The 14,288-nt window shown below is 49.5% G+C and overlaps 1 protein-coding gene across 1 annotated transcript in view; it reads left to right on the top strand.

Annotated features, from left to right (window-relative positions):
* Window positions 1-14,288, top strand: part of WTIP (WT1 interacting protein) — a 60,267-nt gene that overhangs the window by 30,356 nt on the left and 15,623 nt on the right. Inside the window, exon 3 of the mRNA XM_089662367.1 lies at window positions 10,678-10,745. Coding sequence (XP_089518493.1) covers window positions 10,678-10,745 — 68 coding nt within the window. The remainder of the gene's footprint in view (window positions 1-10,677; window positions 10,746-14,288) is intronic.

The raw sequence follows: 14,288 nt of genomic DNA on the forward strand, positions 1-14,288 counted from the left end.
GACCCCGCATTCACTATATCTGGTCTCCCCGGACCCCGCATTCACTATATCTGGTCTCCCCGGACCCCGCATTCACTATATCTGGTCTCCCCGGACCCCGCATTCACTATATCTGGTCTCCCCGGACCCCGCATTCACTATATCTGGTCTCCCCGGACCCCGCATTCACTATATCTGGTCTCCCCGGACCCCGCATTCACTATATCTGGTCTCCCCGGACCCCGCATTCACTATATCTGGTCTCCCCGGACCCCGCATTCACTATATCTGGTCTCCCCGGACCCCGCATTCACTATATCTGGTCTCCCCGGACCCCGCATTCACTATATCTGGTCTCCCCGGACCCCGCATTCACTATATCTGGTCTCCCCGGACCCCGCATTCACTATATCTGGTCTCCCCGGACCCCGCATTCACTATATCTGGTCTCCCCGGACCCCGCATTCACTATATCTGGTCTCCCCGGACCCCGCATTCACTATATCTGGTCTCCCCGGACCCCGCCTTCACTATATCTGGTCTCCCCGGACCCCGCCTTCACTATATCTGGTCTCCCCGGACCCCGCCTTCACTATATCTGGTCTCCCCGGACCCCGCCTTCACTATATCTGGTCTCCCCGGACCCCGCCTTCACTATATCTGGTCTCCCCGGACCCCGCCTTCACTATATCTGGTCTCCCCGGACCCCGCCTTCACTATATCTGGTCTCCCCGGACCCCGCCTTCACTATATCTGGTCTCCCCGGACCCCGCCTTCACTATATCTGGTCTCCCCGGACCCCGCCTTCACTATATCTGGTCTCCCCGGACCCCGCCTTCACTATATCTGGTCTCCCCGGACCCCGCCTTCACTATATCTGGTCTCCCCGGACCCCGCCTTCACTATATCTGGTCTCCCCGGACCCCGCCTTCACTATATCTGGTCTCCCCGGACCCCGCCTTCACTATATCTGGTCTCCCCGGACCCCGCCTTCACTATATCTGGTCTCCCCGGACCCCGCCTTCACTATATCTGGTCTCCCCGGACCCCGCCTTCACTATATCTGGTCTCCCCGGACCCCGCCTTCACTATATCTGGTCTCCCCGGACCCCGCCTTCACTATATCTGGTCTCCCCGGACCCCGCCTTCACTATATCTGGTCTCCCCGGACCCCGCCTTCACTATATCTGGTCTCCCCGGACCCCGCATTCACTATATCTGGTCTCCCACAGTACACAGAACATGGAAATGAAATTATTTCAGTAAATATAAACTGCTAAATACCTTTTCAAATCAGCAGTATATGGCAGTCTTGTGACTCCTATTGGTGTTCAGCAGAGGACTAGGAGGATGCAAAACCCCTGACCTCTGTCTGGACAGTGCTGATTGGTCCTGTGCTGATCACATGCACACTCCCAAGAAAAACCTCTCTAGCAATACACACTAAACTGAGCATGTGCAGAATGGCTATGGGTTCAGTTAGTCTTCTCAAGAGATAAGATGTAGACATTTGAACAAGAGGAGGGGCAGAGAAGACCGGATCAAACGGCCTTTTACACAATGCAGAGGATTAACCCCTTTGGTTCCACAGTGAGTATAACAAGCATGCTTTACTGCATATACAGACTGATTTTGCTGTTGTGGGTTTCGGAACACTTTAACATGTTTCAGGGTTTATATCCTCCGTCATAAAAATAAGGTAAATTCTTTACGCATATACACAAAGCAACTTTGCCGCTTTTTTTCTTTTTTCTATCATAAGACTTCACCCCTCTGGACTGGAGTAGAGCATTTGCCTTGCTGTACCAGATTTCACATGTCTAGTGTTAGGGGAACTGTAACGGGGACAACTCGAGTGTCAAGGTTGGTGTGTTTGTGTGTGTGTGTGGTGCTCAGCATCCCATAGGTTGGCTCTCTGGGGCCCATGTGTGTGCTATGATGCAGTAGTCAGAACTGAATACCTGAACGTGCTATACTGATGTTCAATGAAAATATTTATTTGACCAGCTGCCTCTGAGTTGTCCATGAATTCCTCTAAGGCTGCTCTGCAGATTAAATGTAATTTTGGGTGGAATACCTCGTCCTCTTAAAGGGGAACTCCACACAGAGTGAGGAGGTAGGCCGGGCGCCAACAGCAAGAGATGAGACTTCAGATTTCTTCACAAACGTGAGGTGATTTTTGGAGTTCTTCTTTAAAGTCTGTTGTCTCGCTGCCTCGAACAGTCACCGTCCTAATTATCGTGTTTCTTCCTGGCGGCGGAGGATTGCGCTCATCTGTTATTTCACATTCTCACCACTTCTTCCTAATGACTGTGTCATGTTTTGTGCGGAGTGCTGCCATCTGTTCAGTAAGTTGGAGAATCTTCTGTCTGAAATGAGGCAAAGCTCCGCAGCCTTCACCGACCTTCTAAAGTTTTTTTCTTTTCGAATTTTGGATGCAAATGGAGTGGTGGGGGAGGGGCAAGGGAGTGCAGTTTGAAGAGCCTATGACAGCCCAGAATGCTGTGAAAAAGGCTTGGCCAATGTGTGTGTTCATCACGTCTTCCACCTGGGAGGATAATTTTGAGTCACTGATCGACAATGAGGAGGGGGTGGGCCTGGACAGTGAGGAGGGGCGGATCTGAATAATGAGCCACTAACCACCAGTGAGCAAGAGGCAGTGAGGAGGGGGCGGATCTCATTACTGAGCCACTAACCACCAATGAGCATTAGGCAGATCTGGACAGTGAGGAGTGGGCAGGTCTCATTACTGAGCCACTAACCACCAATGAGCAGGAGGCAGGTCTGGACAGTGAGGAGGGGGCGGGTCTCATTACTGAGCCACTAACTACCAATGAGCAGGGGGCAGGTCTGGACAGTGAGGAGGGGGCGGGTCTCATTACTGAGCCACTAACCACCAATGAGCAGGGGGCAGGTCTGGACAGTGAGGAGGGGGCGGGTCTCATTACTGAGCCACTAACCACCAATGAGCAGGAGGCAGATCTGGACAGGGAGGAGGGATGGGTCTGGATACCGAGTCACTGACCAACAGTGGGAAGGGGGCGGGGTGTCTGGATACTGAGCCTCTAACAGGTGGACAGGAGGTGGATCTGGACAGTGAGTAGGGGCGGGGTCTAGATATTGAGTCACTGACCTCCAGTGAGGAGGGGTGGGTCTGGATACTGGGCTACTAACCACCAGTAAGCCAGAGGTGGTCTGGATAGTGAGGAGGGGGTGGGTCTTGATGCTGAGTCACTGGCCAGCAGAATGGAGGGGGTGGGATCTGCACATGCGTCACTCACAATTGGTGTGGGGGGAGCAGGTGTGGACAGTGAAGAGGGGGTGGATCTGAACCGTGATGAAGGGGTGAGTTTGGACTGTGATGAAGGGGGCAGGTCTGTACAGCGAGGAGGGGCGGGTCTGGAAAATGGGGTCAGGAGTTGAAGTCCATATTTGCATATTAGATCTCTTGGCTTCCCAATGTGTGGGATGATCTGGCGCCACCTCTGGCTGTCCTCCAAACTCCTTGAAATTGTTTTTAAAAATTATTAGATTTTGTTAAAATTTTTCAATGAAATTTACATTTTTGTGGTTATTTATTACAAGTGTTCCCGAGCTTTGTACAGAACTGACTGCGGCCTCTGTGCTGATCAGAAGATGACCTCACTGCTGTCATCTGCACCGACCTACAGAGGAAGTAAATGGGCAGGAAATGGGTCACAGGAGGAGGGGGACATCCTGGACAGGATGGGGCTCACTGACCACAGGAAGGAACAGAACTAAGGATGAGTCCAGTGATTTGTGTCCATGCTCTTTCATCCATCATCCAGTCTGTTATACACACTCCACCATACACAGAAGGCCCCAGCTCTGTACTTAGCACAGGGATGATGGGAACCCCTCATAATGAGTTCCCGTGTCTGTACACCTGCTGTGCCCATTATGAGGGGTTACCACCACCCATTCCGAGTTCCCGGGTCTGTACACCTGATGTGCCCATTATGAGGGGTTCCCAGCATCCCTGTGCCGAGTTCCCAGGTCTGTCCACCTGCTTTGTCCATTATGGGGGTTCCCAACATCCCTGCCATATTCCATAGTAGTCCATCCCCCCCCCCCAGGTATTACCTTGTATCATATGGTGCCCTCAGTATGTGACACTACTTTTTCCATATGTGGTTGTATACTGTGGGGTGAGGTGTCATTATTCTACTTTAGATTTGTGTAGGATGAGCTCCACACCACCATGGTGCCGGTTCCCGGCCAGGAAAAACTGAGACAAGGGAATACTGTGATCCACATAAAATGTCTCCTGCCAGCCAGCGCCCCACACGTGGAATCCACTGATCCAATCCCACCTTGTGATGAGTTTTTGGATTCTCCGGGGGGAAAGTTCCATGGGGTGACTCAGAGGGGGATCCCTGCCAACCCGGGAGGTGGGATGGCACTGGCACATGGCACAGATTTTCCGCCAGTGGAGGAACGGGATATGTAGGTCAGAAGCTGCAGAAGATTTTCTCTTAATATTAGGACTAAAGTGTGTGTGTGTGTGTGTGTGTGTGTGTGGGGGGGGGGGGGGGGGGGGGGGATGAGAGCGGACTGTGCAATTTTCATCCAATGATTATCATTTATAATCCTCGGATATCGGTGTGTTTCCACCTCCCCTCAACATGCTAATGACATTGTTTAATATACCCTTTCCATTTTTATTACATACTTTATTTTATACTCAGTGATGTCATCACTGGGTCTCTGTTCTTCTCTGTGAAATGCAGGCAGATCATAGCTGGTCGAAGGGGTTGGCATGGTCCTATACATGGCTTCCTGAAAACATCCCAACACCCTGCTTCAGTACTCCTTTTTAAGAGCCCTCTGTCCTGATGCAAGCAGTGCAAATATCCGAATGCCTTGACGGGTGGGTGTCAATCTGGAGGAGTGGACACTTCTATTTGCCAGCAGACCACGTTGGGTAACATCCACATATTCTGTTGAGCCTCCATGATTGAAAGAACTGAAATCCATTGACCCTAGGTTCACATCTGTGCGGGTGGTGCCGCTGCGGATCCGCACGAAAATCCGTGCAGCTGCACCACACACACAGAGAAATGCGGACCCGCGGGCGGGTGTCATTAGTTCTAATGGTGCGTCGCCCGCACTGGAAAACGCAACCGTACTGGGAACCGAGGTTCCTGTGCGGGCTGCGTTTTCCAAAGAAGTGCAGGGATTTCTTCCCTGCGTGTCACGGGCACGGGAGTCCTTTCAAATGAATGGGCTCCCATGCCCGTGTAAAACGCGGCCGTGTGGCCGTGAACCAGGGGTGAATGAAAGGGGCCAAGATGGGGAGGAATGGGCTAGATCAGGGGTAGGCAACCTTAAAGAGGTGGAGATCTACCTGAACAACATGGGAGAAGTCAAAAATCACCTCCTCACACCTGATTTAAACCTCTAATTGCTGTACTACCGTGTCACAATCATGTGCATTGCACAGAAATCATGGGTTTAAATCAGGCGGTGAGGAGGCAACATATTTATTTATTTCAGGTACTTGTATAGCGTCGTCCAATTTACACATCGCTTTTCATATATATCGTACGTTCACATCAGTCCCTAACCCTCAAGGGGCGTACAATCTAAGGTCCCTAACTCACATTAATACATACACATATTAGGGACAACTTAGACAGGAGCCAATTCACCTACCAGCATGTCTTTTGGAGTGTGGGAGGAAACCGGAAGTACCTGGAGGAAACTCACGCAGGCACAAGGAGAACATGCAAATTCCAGGCAGGTGGTGCTATGGTTTGGAATCGAACCTACGACCCCAGTACTGCCAGGCGGAAGTGATAACCATTTAGCCACTGTGCTGCCCCATATTGCCTCCACACCGCCTGCCAAACACAATTGGATTGCTTTTCAGAGGAGCGGAGGTGTCTACTGCACTTGCGGCTGAGGCCTTAGTTGCATTAGGCAGCTTGTTCACATGTGAAGTTGGGGGATAGTAAAACCCTGCGGTTGAGTCACTTAGCAGATGTAGCGCCCTCCTAGTTAGGTGCTAGTAGTGGTCTCTGTAGGTAAATTTAGTTGTGTTATTTTGGACTCCTGCATTCAGGAGTTTTGGTGCGCTTTCAGAAAATGCACCAAACCTGTAGGATATTATAGAAGTCTATGGCTAAGCACAGCTAACCCGCTGGAAAGCTGCAGGTACACTGCACTGCTCCCGTGGTGTGGGTAAACCGCAGCACATCGGCGTGAAAGCAGCCCTATACTATTATGCCCAGTGTATGGCTTCACACTGAGCTGAAGATCTCTTCTTTCCTGCTGCTGGCACCACTCTGGAGGCTCCTGCTCCCAACTACAGCTCCAACTTTACAAGTAGTCCCTCTTCATTGCACTCTGATGCTCTGGAATGGCGGGTCAGCAAGCCCAGTCACCTGGCTGTGGTCTACTGTTAGATTGCGATTTACAGGTTGTTGACCCCTGGGCTAGATGATGGTGGATGTCCACCAGCCAGGAAATGAGGCGGGCTCTATCGGACTTGCTGCAGCTTCTAATATAAATTGTGAAAAGCTCACAGTGTTCATTGAAATCTGAGTAAGTAATTTCAGTACAGGAGAGAACTGTGCAAGATTGAAGGGAAGGCCGGAGTTCACCTTTAAATCAGACCTGATTGCAGTGAGTATGGTGAGGATTAATCTGCCGGTAAGGTGACAGACTGGCTGCGTCACCTGAAACTCCCTGCCCTTCCTCGAGGGTCTCCAGTGAGGACCGAACATTCCTGTGTAGCTATTTAGGTCTCGGGAACAAGCGGCCTTTTGTGTGAGCGTGGCATGTACTAGTGTCCCGGGCACTGCGGGGGCGACCGGTTTCTGCGGCTTAGAATAATATTTAGTATACTCTGCATGGGCTGCTCTTCGATCCCCGACACTCACCTCGCTTTGTCTGTTCAGACGTAAGGTCTATAGGTCACTTCTAAAGTATAGCGTGTGGAGCAGATGGGAACTGTGTAGAAATCACATTTACACTGCCATTGCTGAATAACATGCAGTGGAAAATCAATGGCTTTGTTGCAGCCCTGGGCACAGCAGATGGTCCATCACGGTTTAGATTTATATTGCAGCGTTAAAGATGTAAATCTGCTTTCAGCTCATCGGATGATTACCTTGCAGGAATTTTACCAAACTTTGCTGCAGATTCCTACCTTTTTGTTACTATGAAGAAATAGTGTTTTGTTTGTCTGTGTCCATGTGTTGAGTGAATCTGAATGGGACTGACTTTCATTATCAATCAGCTGCTGCTTGCAGGGTTCCAGTGAGGTCTGCATCCCTTTAGGCGTGATTAACCCTTTGGGGGTATCTCACCAAAAGTAACCTTTTCATTGCAGAGGAGGTCTAAAACCTGATTTGTATCTTCGTCTTAGACTTTTGGGAAAGTCAGTAAGCCAATCATACAAGCAGGAAATGACTTTCTGGGGGCGTCTGTGTGCAGAAGGTCTTCAGTTATCCATATTGCATTTTCCAGAAAATAGCAGCTGCATATTGAACAGGAAAGATCATTTTTAATAAAATTCAGTTACAATATGGCCTGTGTAGCAATTGCAAATCGCATTTTGTTGCTTTGCAGCCTGAACTGAAGACAGGCACTGTTTCTGTTTTATTCAGCTGTATTTACTCGGAGCAACTTATAACATCCAAGTGAAAGATATAACACCAACATGTCAGGAAGAAAAAAATCAAAAACCGAATCACTGAGTTGGAAAAAGGATCACCCCCTCCTAAAAATGACTTTGACTCTCAACTGTGATCAGCTGTAGTCATTTTGATTCGCTCAGCATGAAAAGAACTTTCCTGTAGCATTTTAGTCCCTGGTAGTGCAACTGAAGCATACAATCAACTATGGGTGGCAAGGCACTGTCAAAAGATCTCTGGGATAAAGTTGTGGACAGGCACAAGTCAGGAAATGAATCCAAAAAAATGTCAAAGGCTTTATCAATGCCTAGAAGCACAGTGAAGTCTATAATTAGGAAGTGGAAGGTATTTGGTACAACACAGACCCTCCCTGGACCAGGACATCACTCCAAACTGGATGGAGCCAGGAGGAAACTGTTCAGAGAGGCTACCAAGAGGACTACAGCAACTCTGAAGCAGTGTCAGGAACTGATGACAGAGTGGTCATTGTGTGCATGTGACAACAAGATCACAAAATTCCACAAATGTGGCTTGTATGGGAGGGTTGCAAAAAAAAAAAGCCGCTCCTCAAGAAAGTGACCACAGAGCTTCACCAAAACGCACCTTGAAGATTCTGAGGCCACATGGAAAAAGGTGTTCTGGTCAGATGAGAATGAAATTGGATGATGTGGTCTCAACGTTCATGATCTGTCATGGGGCAAAATACTGTCAAATGTTTGAGAAAATTCTGCTGCCAGGAAGTTGTCAATGGGAAGACAGTTAACCTTCCAACATGACAATGACCCAAAGCACACAGCAAAACTGACCACACAGTGGTGGTTGGAGGAGAAAAGGGGGAATGTCCTTCCATGGTCTAACCAAAGCCCAGGCTTAACTGAACTTGAGTAGTTCTGCAAAGAAGAGCGGGCAAATATTGCAAAGTCTAGATGTGCACGGTTAGTAGAGATACATCCCAACAGACTAAAGGCTGGAATTAAAGCAAAAGGTGGTTCAACTAAATACTGACAAAAGGAGGTGACCCTTTTTCCAACTCGGTGATTCTGTTTTTGATTTATGTATTTATTTTTACATGTTGGTGTTATATCTTTCACTTGGATGTTATAAGTTGCACCAAGTAAATACAGCTGGATAAAACAAAAACTGTGTCTGTCTTCATTTTAGGCTGCAGAGCAACAAAATGTGATTTTCTTCTATACCCAGTGTTTGTGTGTATATATGTAATGTGTGTGTGTGTATATATATATTTATTATACAGTATTTATAAAGCACCAATAGTTCGCTCAGCGCTGTACATTACAAAGGGGGACAGAACATGTGACAGAACAATACCAATACAATGCAAAACATGAGGGGATCGAGGGCCCTGCTCCTTGGAGCTTACAATCTAGGAGGGAGAGGATGGTGGCACAGGAGGAGATAGCTGTGGGGGATGGAGTGGTAGGAAGAGTGGAGGAGGTCGGCAAGTTAGCAGGGGGTGGGGTAGGCTTCCCTGAAGAGGTGGGTTTTCAGGGTGCACCTAAAGGAGAGTAGGTGATAATCTCATGGGTTGGAGCAGGGAGTTCCAGAGGATGGGTGACACCCTGGAGAAGTCCTGGAGGCGGGCATGGGAGGAGGAGACCAGGGAAGTAGAGAGAAGGAGGTCTTGTGAGGAGCGGAGTGTGCGTGCTGGAACTGCTGCATGTCCAATCACTCTTTATCCTGACGATGGGGATCTATTTCCAGGCAATAATTCTGGGTACAAATAACATTTGTTGTCTTGTTCTGTTATGTGTGTACGGGCTTTTGAAGTGTACTGCGATTTCTGACATTTTTCTTCATGTTGCTGATACTACAGACAAGATTGTGAATGGGTCTGTAGGAAGATGCAGTGTGAGAGCTACCCCAGGGCCACTCTGTATGCCGATTTCTGGGGGTGTGGGGGGGTTGCAGCACTGCGGATCTGTGCTAGTAAGATTTCTCTAACCTGCTAGAACAGAGATGTCAAACTCAATTTCACACTCCAAATCAGCATTATAGTTGTCCTCCAAGGGCTGGTTGTTTCTGTAAGACTAGATGTCAAGAGCACCTCAGCCCTCCCTCCACACCCCCACCCCCCCCCCCCTCAGATGTCAAGAGTCCCCCACCCTACCTTACATCATAGTGCACCCCCCTTACCTTGTGCTGCTACTGGGAAGAAGCTAGAGGTGGAATTGGGAAGCAGAAAATGCAGAGTCTGGAGGAGGACCAGAGGAGAAGTGGAATCTACTGAATGCTGAGACCAGGGGAGGCAGAGACGTTGGTGCTGCGACTGCACACAGAGGCACAGAATCTTTGGAGGTGTCCTGTCCTCTTCTCTGTCACCGATTGCTGAGATGTGGGGGCAGAGATGAGCATCTCTGTGGCTTCACAGAGAGGCCCAGGGTTTGGCAGAGGAGTTCTGTCCTTCTCTTTGCTGCCAACTGCTGAGGCAGGGTGGGGCTTGTACTGCAACTGCAGAAAAGGTGCAGGGGCCACATAAAATGGCCTGGTCGGCCATATTTGGCTTGCGGGCCTTGTGTTTGGAGGAAAATAACACAAGCACAAGAAGAACATGCAAACTCCATGCAGATCGGGTCCCGGCTGGGATTTTAAACACGGACCCCAATGCTGCAAGGCAGTAGTGGTAAACACAATGCCGATATGTATTTTTTTTATTATATGCTCCTTTTGTGATATAATGTTCATATTTATTACGCTGTATGTTATGGATCAGACTCCAATCTGGGACTGCTGACTATCCCGACCCTGAGGAAGTGTGCGTAGTCTGAGACGTGTCAACATGATTTTATGTAAATCTGAGAATTGCTTCAATGAAATCTGAAGTTCTCTCTGTGATCAATGATTGTATATCACATGGTAAATGTCCCGGAACATTCCTTTTATTGAATGAATATCTGATTCTTCTGAAATGATTGTCCGGCTGTCAGTGCTGAATGAACACCACGTATAGAGTGATCGGATCGGTCGGATCTTTTTCTGTTTTCGGGAATCTCACTCTTATTTGTGTTCCTTCCATCAGGGAGAAGATTGCGGGGGAAGGCCTTCTACAATGTCAATGGAAAAGTCTACTGCGAGGAAGATTTCCTGGTGAGTGCAGCCACTGTCTGGCAGATGGGGGTGAGAGGTGGGCACAAGGCTGGGGAGAAAGGCATTGCTGCAGCTCGCAGAGTGTGCCCAGCTAGAGGGTGGTGGGGAAATGGAGGGGTACTGCTGCAGCTCACAATGTGCCCATCTAGGGAGGTGGTTGGGGGTCACTGCTGCAGCTCACAGATGGAGTGTGGCCAGCAAGGGGGGTGGGATGGGGGTATCACTGCAGCTAACAGAGTGTGTCCCAGCGGTTCGGGGGCACTGCTGCAGCTCAGTCTGGCTGGCAGGGGCAGAGCGTGTCTCAGCCGGGGAGGGTAGTGGAGAGGAATGGCTGCAGACCGCAACATAGGGGTAGATTTTACAGACTTTGCATTTTTCTTCCTTGTGACACGGCACTGACACGGGGAGGGTGTGGGATGGGAAATGATAGAAGGGGCAGCACAGGTCATTTCACTATCCCAGGCCCAGGGCCCAGACATTCCCAGGGAAGAGCTGTCAGCCAGAGAACATTTCCTATTGCCTTCTTTATTTCTCAAGGAAGCAGCTGGAGCAGAGGGGCTCAAATGTGGTTCAGGGGCCAGAAATGCATTCCATTCCCTCAGCCAGGAGCCCCTGTGATAGACAGGCAGTAAAGCAGCAGGTAAAAGGTGCCAGTGACAGGGCCCCGGTGATGGATCTGAACTCCTCACACATAGTCGCCTGTTCCTTCTCCTCGTGGAGTAAAAAGATCCCCTTCCCCACCACCGCCACAATCACACTCCAGGCCAGCAGGGGACAGTCCTGGCAAAGACATGGGGGTTAGTGGGAAATGGTACCCTGGTGGAAGCTGAGCCCGGGGCTCAAGTGCTGCAGGGCAACACTTTACTGCCTTCATTTTATCCTCCTGATTGGGATGACTTGGTAATCAGCTGTTTTCACTGTTAATACAACATTCAGAAGTGATCGGTCCCCGGCTTATTTCATCCTTTAGTTTTTCAGCTATGGGCCATTGATCTGTGTGTGCGGTTATTATTGGTTGGTTACATGGGGCCCCATGGAGAAGGAAGTAGACATTGGCACAACATTGGTTGCCCAGCTGGTATTTGCGCTGACAAAGCGTTGATCTCGCCCACATCTGGGCACAGACACACTGACGGGCTTTACTGGTTTGTCTGCCGTGTGTCTTCCGGGTAAACAATGCTCCTTTGTTGGTGGCTCCGGAGACGACCGATTTTATTACTGCTGTCTCTGAGCCGCAGGCGCTGCGGTGGGAGGTGAGGGGTTAACGAAACTTGTGGCTGGTGACTCATTATTTGTGGAAATGAGCGGATTATATGTTATCTGACCCGAGTATGGGGGGGGTGGAGATACTGAGCCTGTCTGTGTTTAGGGGGGACACTGAGCCCTGTTTTGGGAAGGGGGGGACAGGGAATAAATACTTCAGCCCTTTGTAGGGGGGACATTGCTTTGTGTGAACAGTGTGCCTGCCTGTGGGGGGACGGGGAACACTGAACCTTCTGTAGGTTGAGGTGGTGGAATGCTGGATCGTGTGTGTGTCTGTGTGGCCTTGTGTTTGTGGGGAGACATCAAGCCGTGTAGGGGGGGTTCACCAAGCCCTGTGTGTGGGAAGGCGGGGGGGGGTGGGTTGCTGAGCCTTGTGTCCGTGGCGGGGACACTGAGCCCTGTGTGAGTGAGGGAGGGGCCTAATGGGTTAGAAATGGGGGGGGGGGGGGTTTATCAGAAGCGATAATTGTAAACAGGCAGAGTTCATATCGCATGTCATTTGCGACAATGTTTTTTCCGTACTAGTATCGCCATGATGGTATTGATCACGCTAATGGTGTAATTTTTGCCTCCGGTCAGTTTTAGGGGTCAGGTCGCTGTGATCAGGTCTCTAAATGTCGTATTTCTTCAGATGTGATAAATTAAAGTGTTACTAAAGCTCAGACCCTGCATCCACTATATCTGGTCTCCCACAGTACACGGGACATGGAAGTGCAATTATTTTAGTAAATATAAACTGCTAAATACCTTTTTCTCATCAGCAGTTAGAGCAGTCTTGTGATTTCTGTCAGTGTCCAGCAGAGCTCTGGTAAAGCTTGTAGGAGGAGTTTTTTTTTCCTGCTCTAAGAAGATGCAAAACCCCTGACCCTCTGTCTGGACAGTGCTGATTGGCCCTGTGTCGATCACATGAACTCTCCCAAGAAAAGAAAAAAAAATACACACTAAACTGAGCATGTGCAGAGTGACTCCACACCATATGTCTTATCAGGAATTAAGAGGGAGGCACTGGAAGAAGGGTAGGATCAGAGAAGTCAGGATCAAAGCGCATTTTTACACAATGCAGAGGATTGACCCCTTTGGCTCCACAGTAAATATAACAAGCATGCATCACTGCATATACAGACTGATTTTTACTGTTGTGGGTTTAGAAACACTTTACGTTTTCAGTGTAATGTGGAGCCGGTAAATCCGTTTGTGACAACTTCTACACCTGAAACTTGGTACTCAGTGGAGTCCCCCTTTATGTTGGAGAGATTGTGCCAATTCTAGAGGGACAGGTTCTCACTCTGGTGCTGCTGGTCACACGACACCCAAGTGGCAGCCTGGTAGTGTCAGCTCTCCTGCTCTGTGCTGTGACATGGGGGGTCTCCTGACACCCCCCCCCCCCACCTGTCACTCTGGAGGATTCTGGAACACGGTGCGGCCAGATGGTCAGAGATCTGATCTTCGCTGACTCACCAGCCTTCTGGAATTTAAAAATATCCCACTGGGCGGCCGTGGTGTGACTGGGTGACAGCTCAGCGTTTCCTGGCACATGGCAGCTCCTCACACTTTCCTGGAAGTTTCACTCTGCTGAGGCAAAGAGGACCTGTCTACAGAGACCTGAAACCTTCCATCTTATTTGTATGAATATCCCAGAGCATGTTCTGTCAGGGATGGGGCCATAAAGAGATGAAGCATGAAAAGTGCAGTGTAGGGGAATGTCTTCAAAGCAGTGACACACAATGAGGTTGTGGGAAGTGGTCCTAGAAAATGATGCATTTTATTGGTTCATTCCTTTAACCTTCATTGCAGGACATGGAAAAATCCCCGGTGTGTCCAAGATCGGACTGTCCCATAATAGTCCCTTCAGTGTATGGAAACCTTAAAGATTAAATGCTCTTATTTGCTTTTCTGTGGTTTATTAAAGTAGAACTCCAGGCATGTCACCTACCTCTCCTTTCCCGACCCACCAAACCCAACAGCCCCCCAGTATCCGTACAGGACCTGCATTAACAGACTATGGGTTACACACTGCTGGACAGGCCCCCCCCCCCCCCCCCCCCCGGTGCACCTTCATATAACCCCTCCATGGGATTCCAGTTTTTTGCTTATGTACTTAGATGGTGACCTCTCCTTGTGGTGACAATGAAGGGGTGGGCATTCTCCCTGGACTGAGCCGTGCTAACATGGCCGCATGTAAGACCAACTTCACGTTGCTGTGCTGCAGTTTGGCAGCAGTGCAGGCGTATTTGCAGTTTTTCCCATGATTTTACTTGTGGCCCCAGACTTAGTTTGCAC

Source organism: Staurois parvus, unplaced genomic scaffold, assembly GCF_062004578.1.
Source record: "Staurois parvus isolate SC_StPar_1 unplaced genomic scaffold, SC_StPar_1.0 ptg001461l, whole genome shotgun sequence".
Taxonomy (NCBI): domain Eukaryota; kingdom Metazoa; phylum Chordata; class Amphibia; order Anura; family Ranidae; genus Staurois; species Staurois parvus.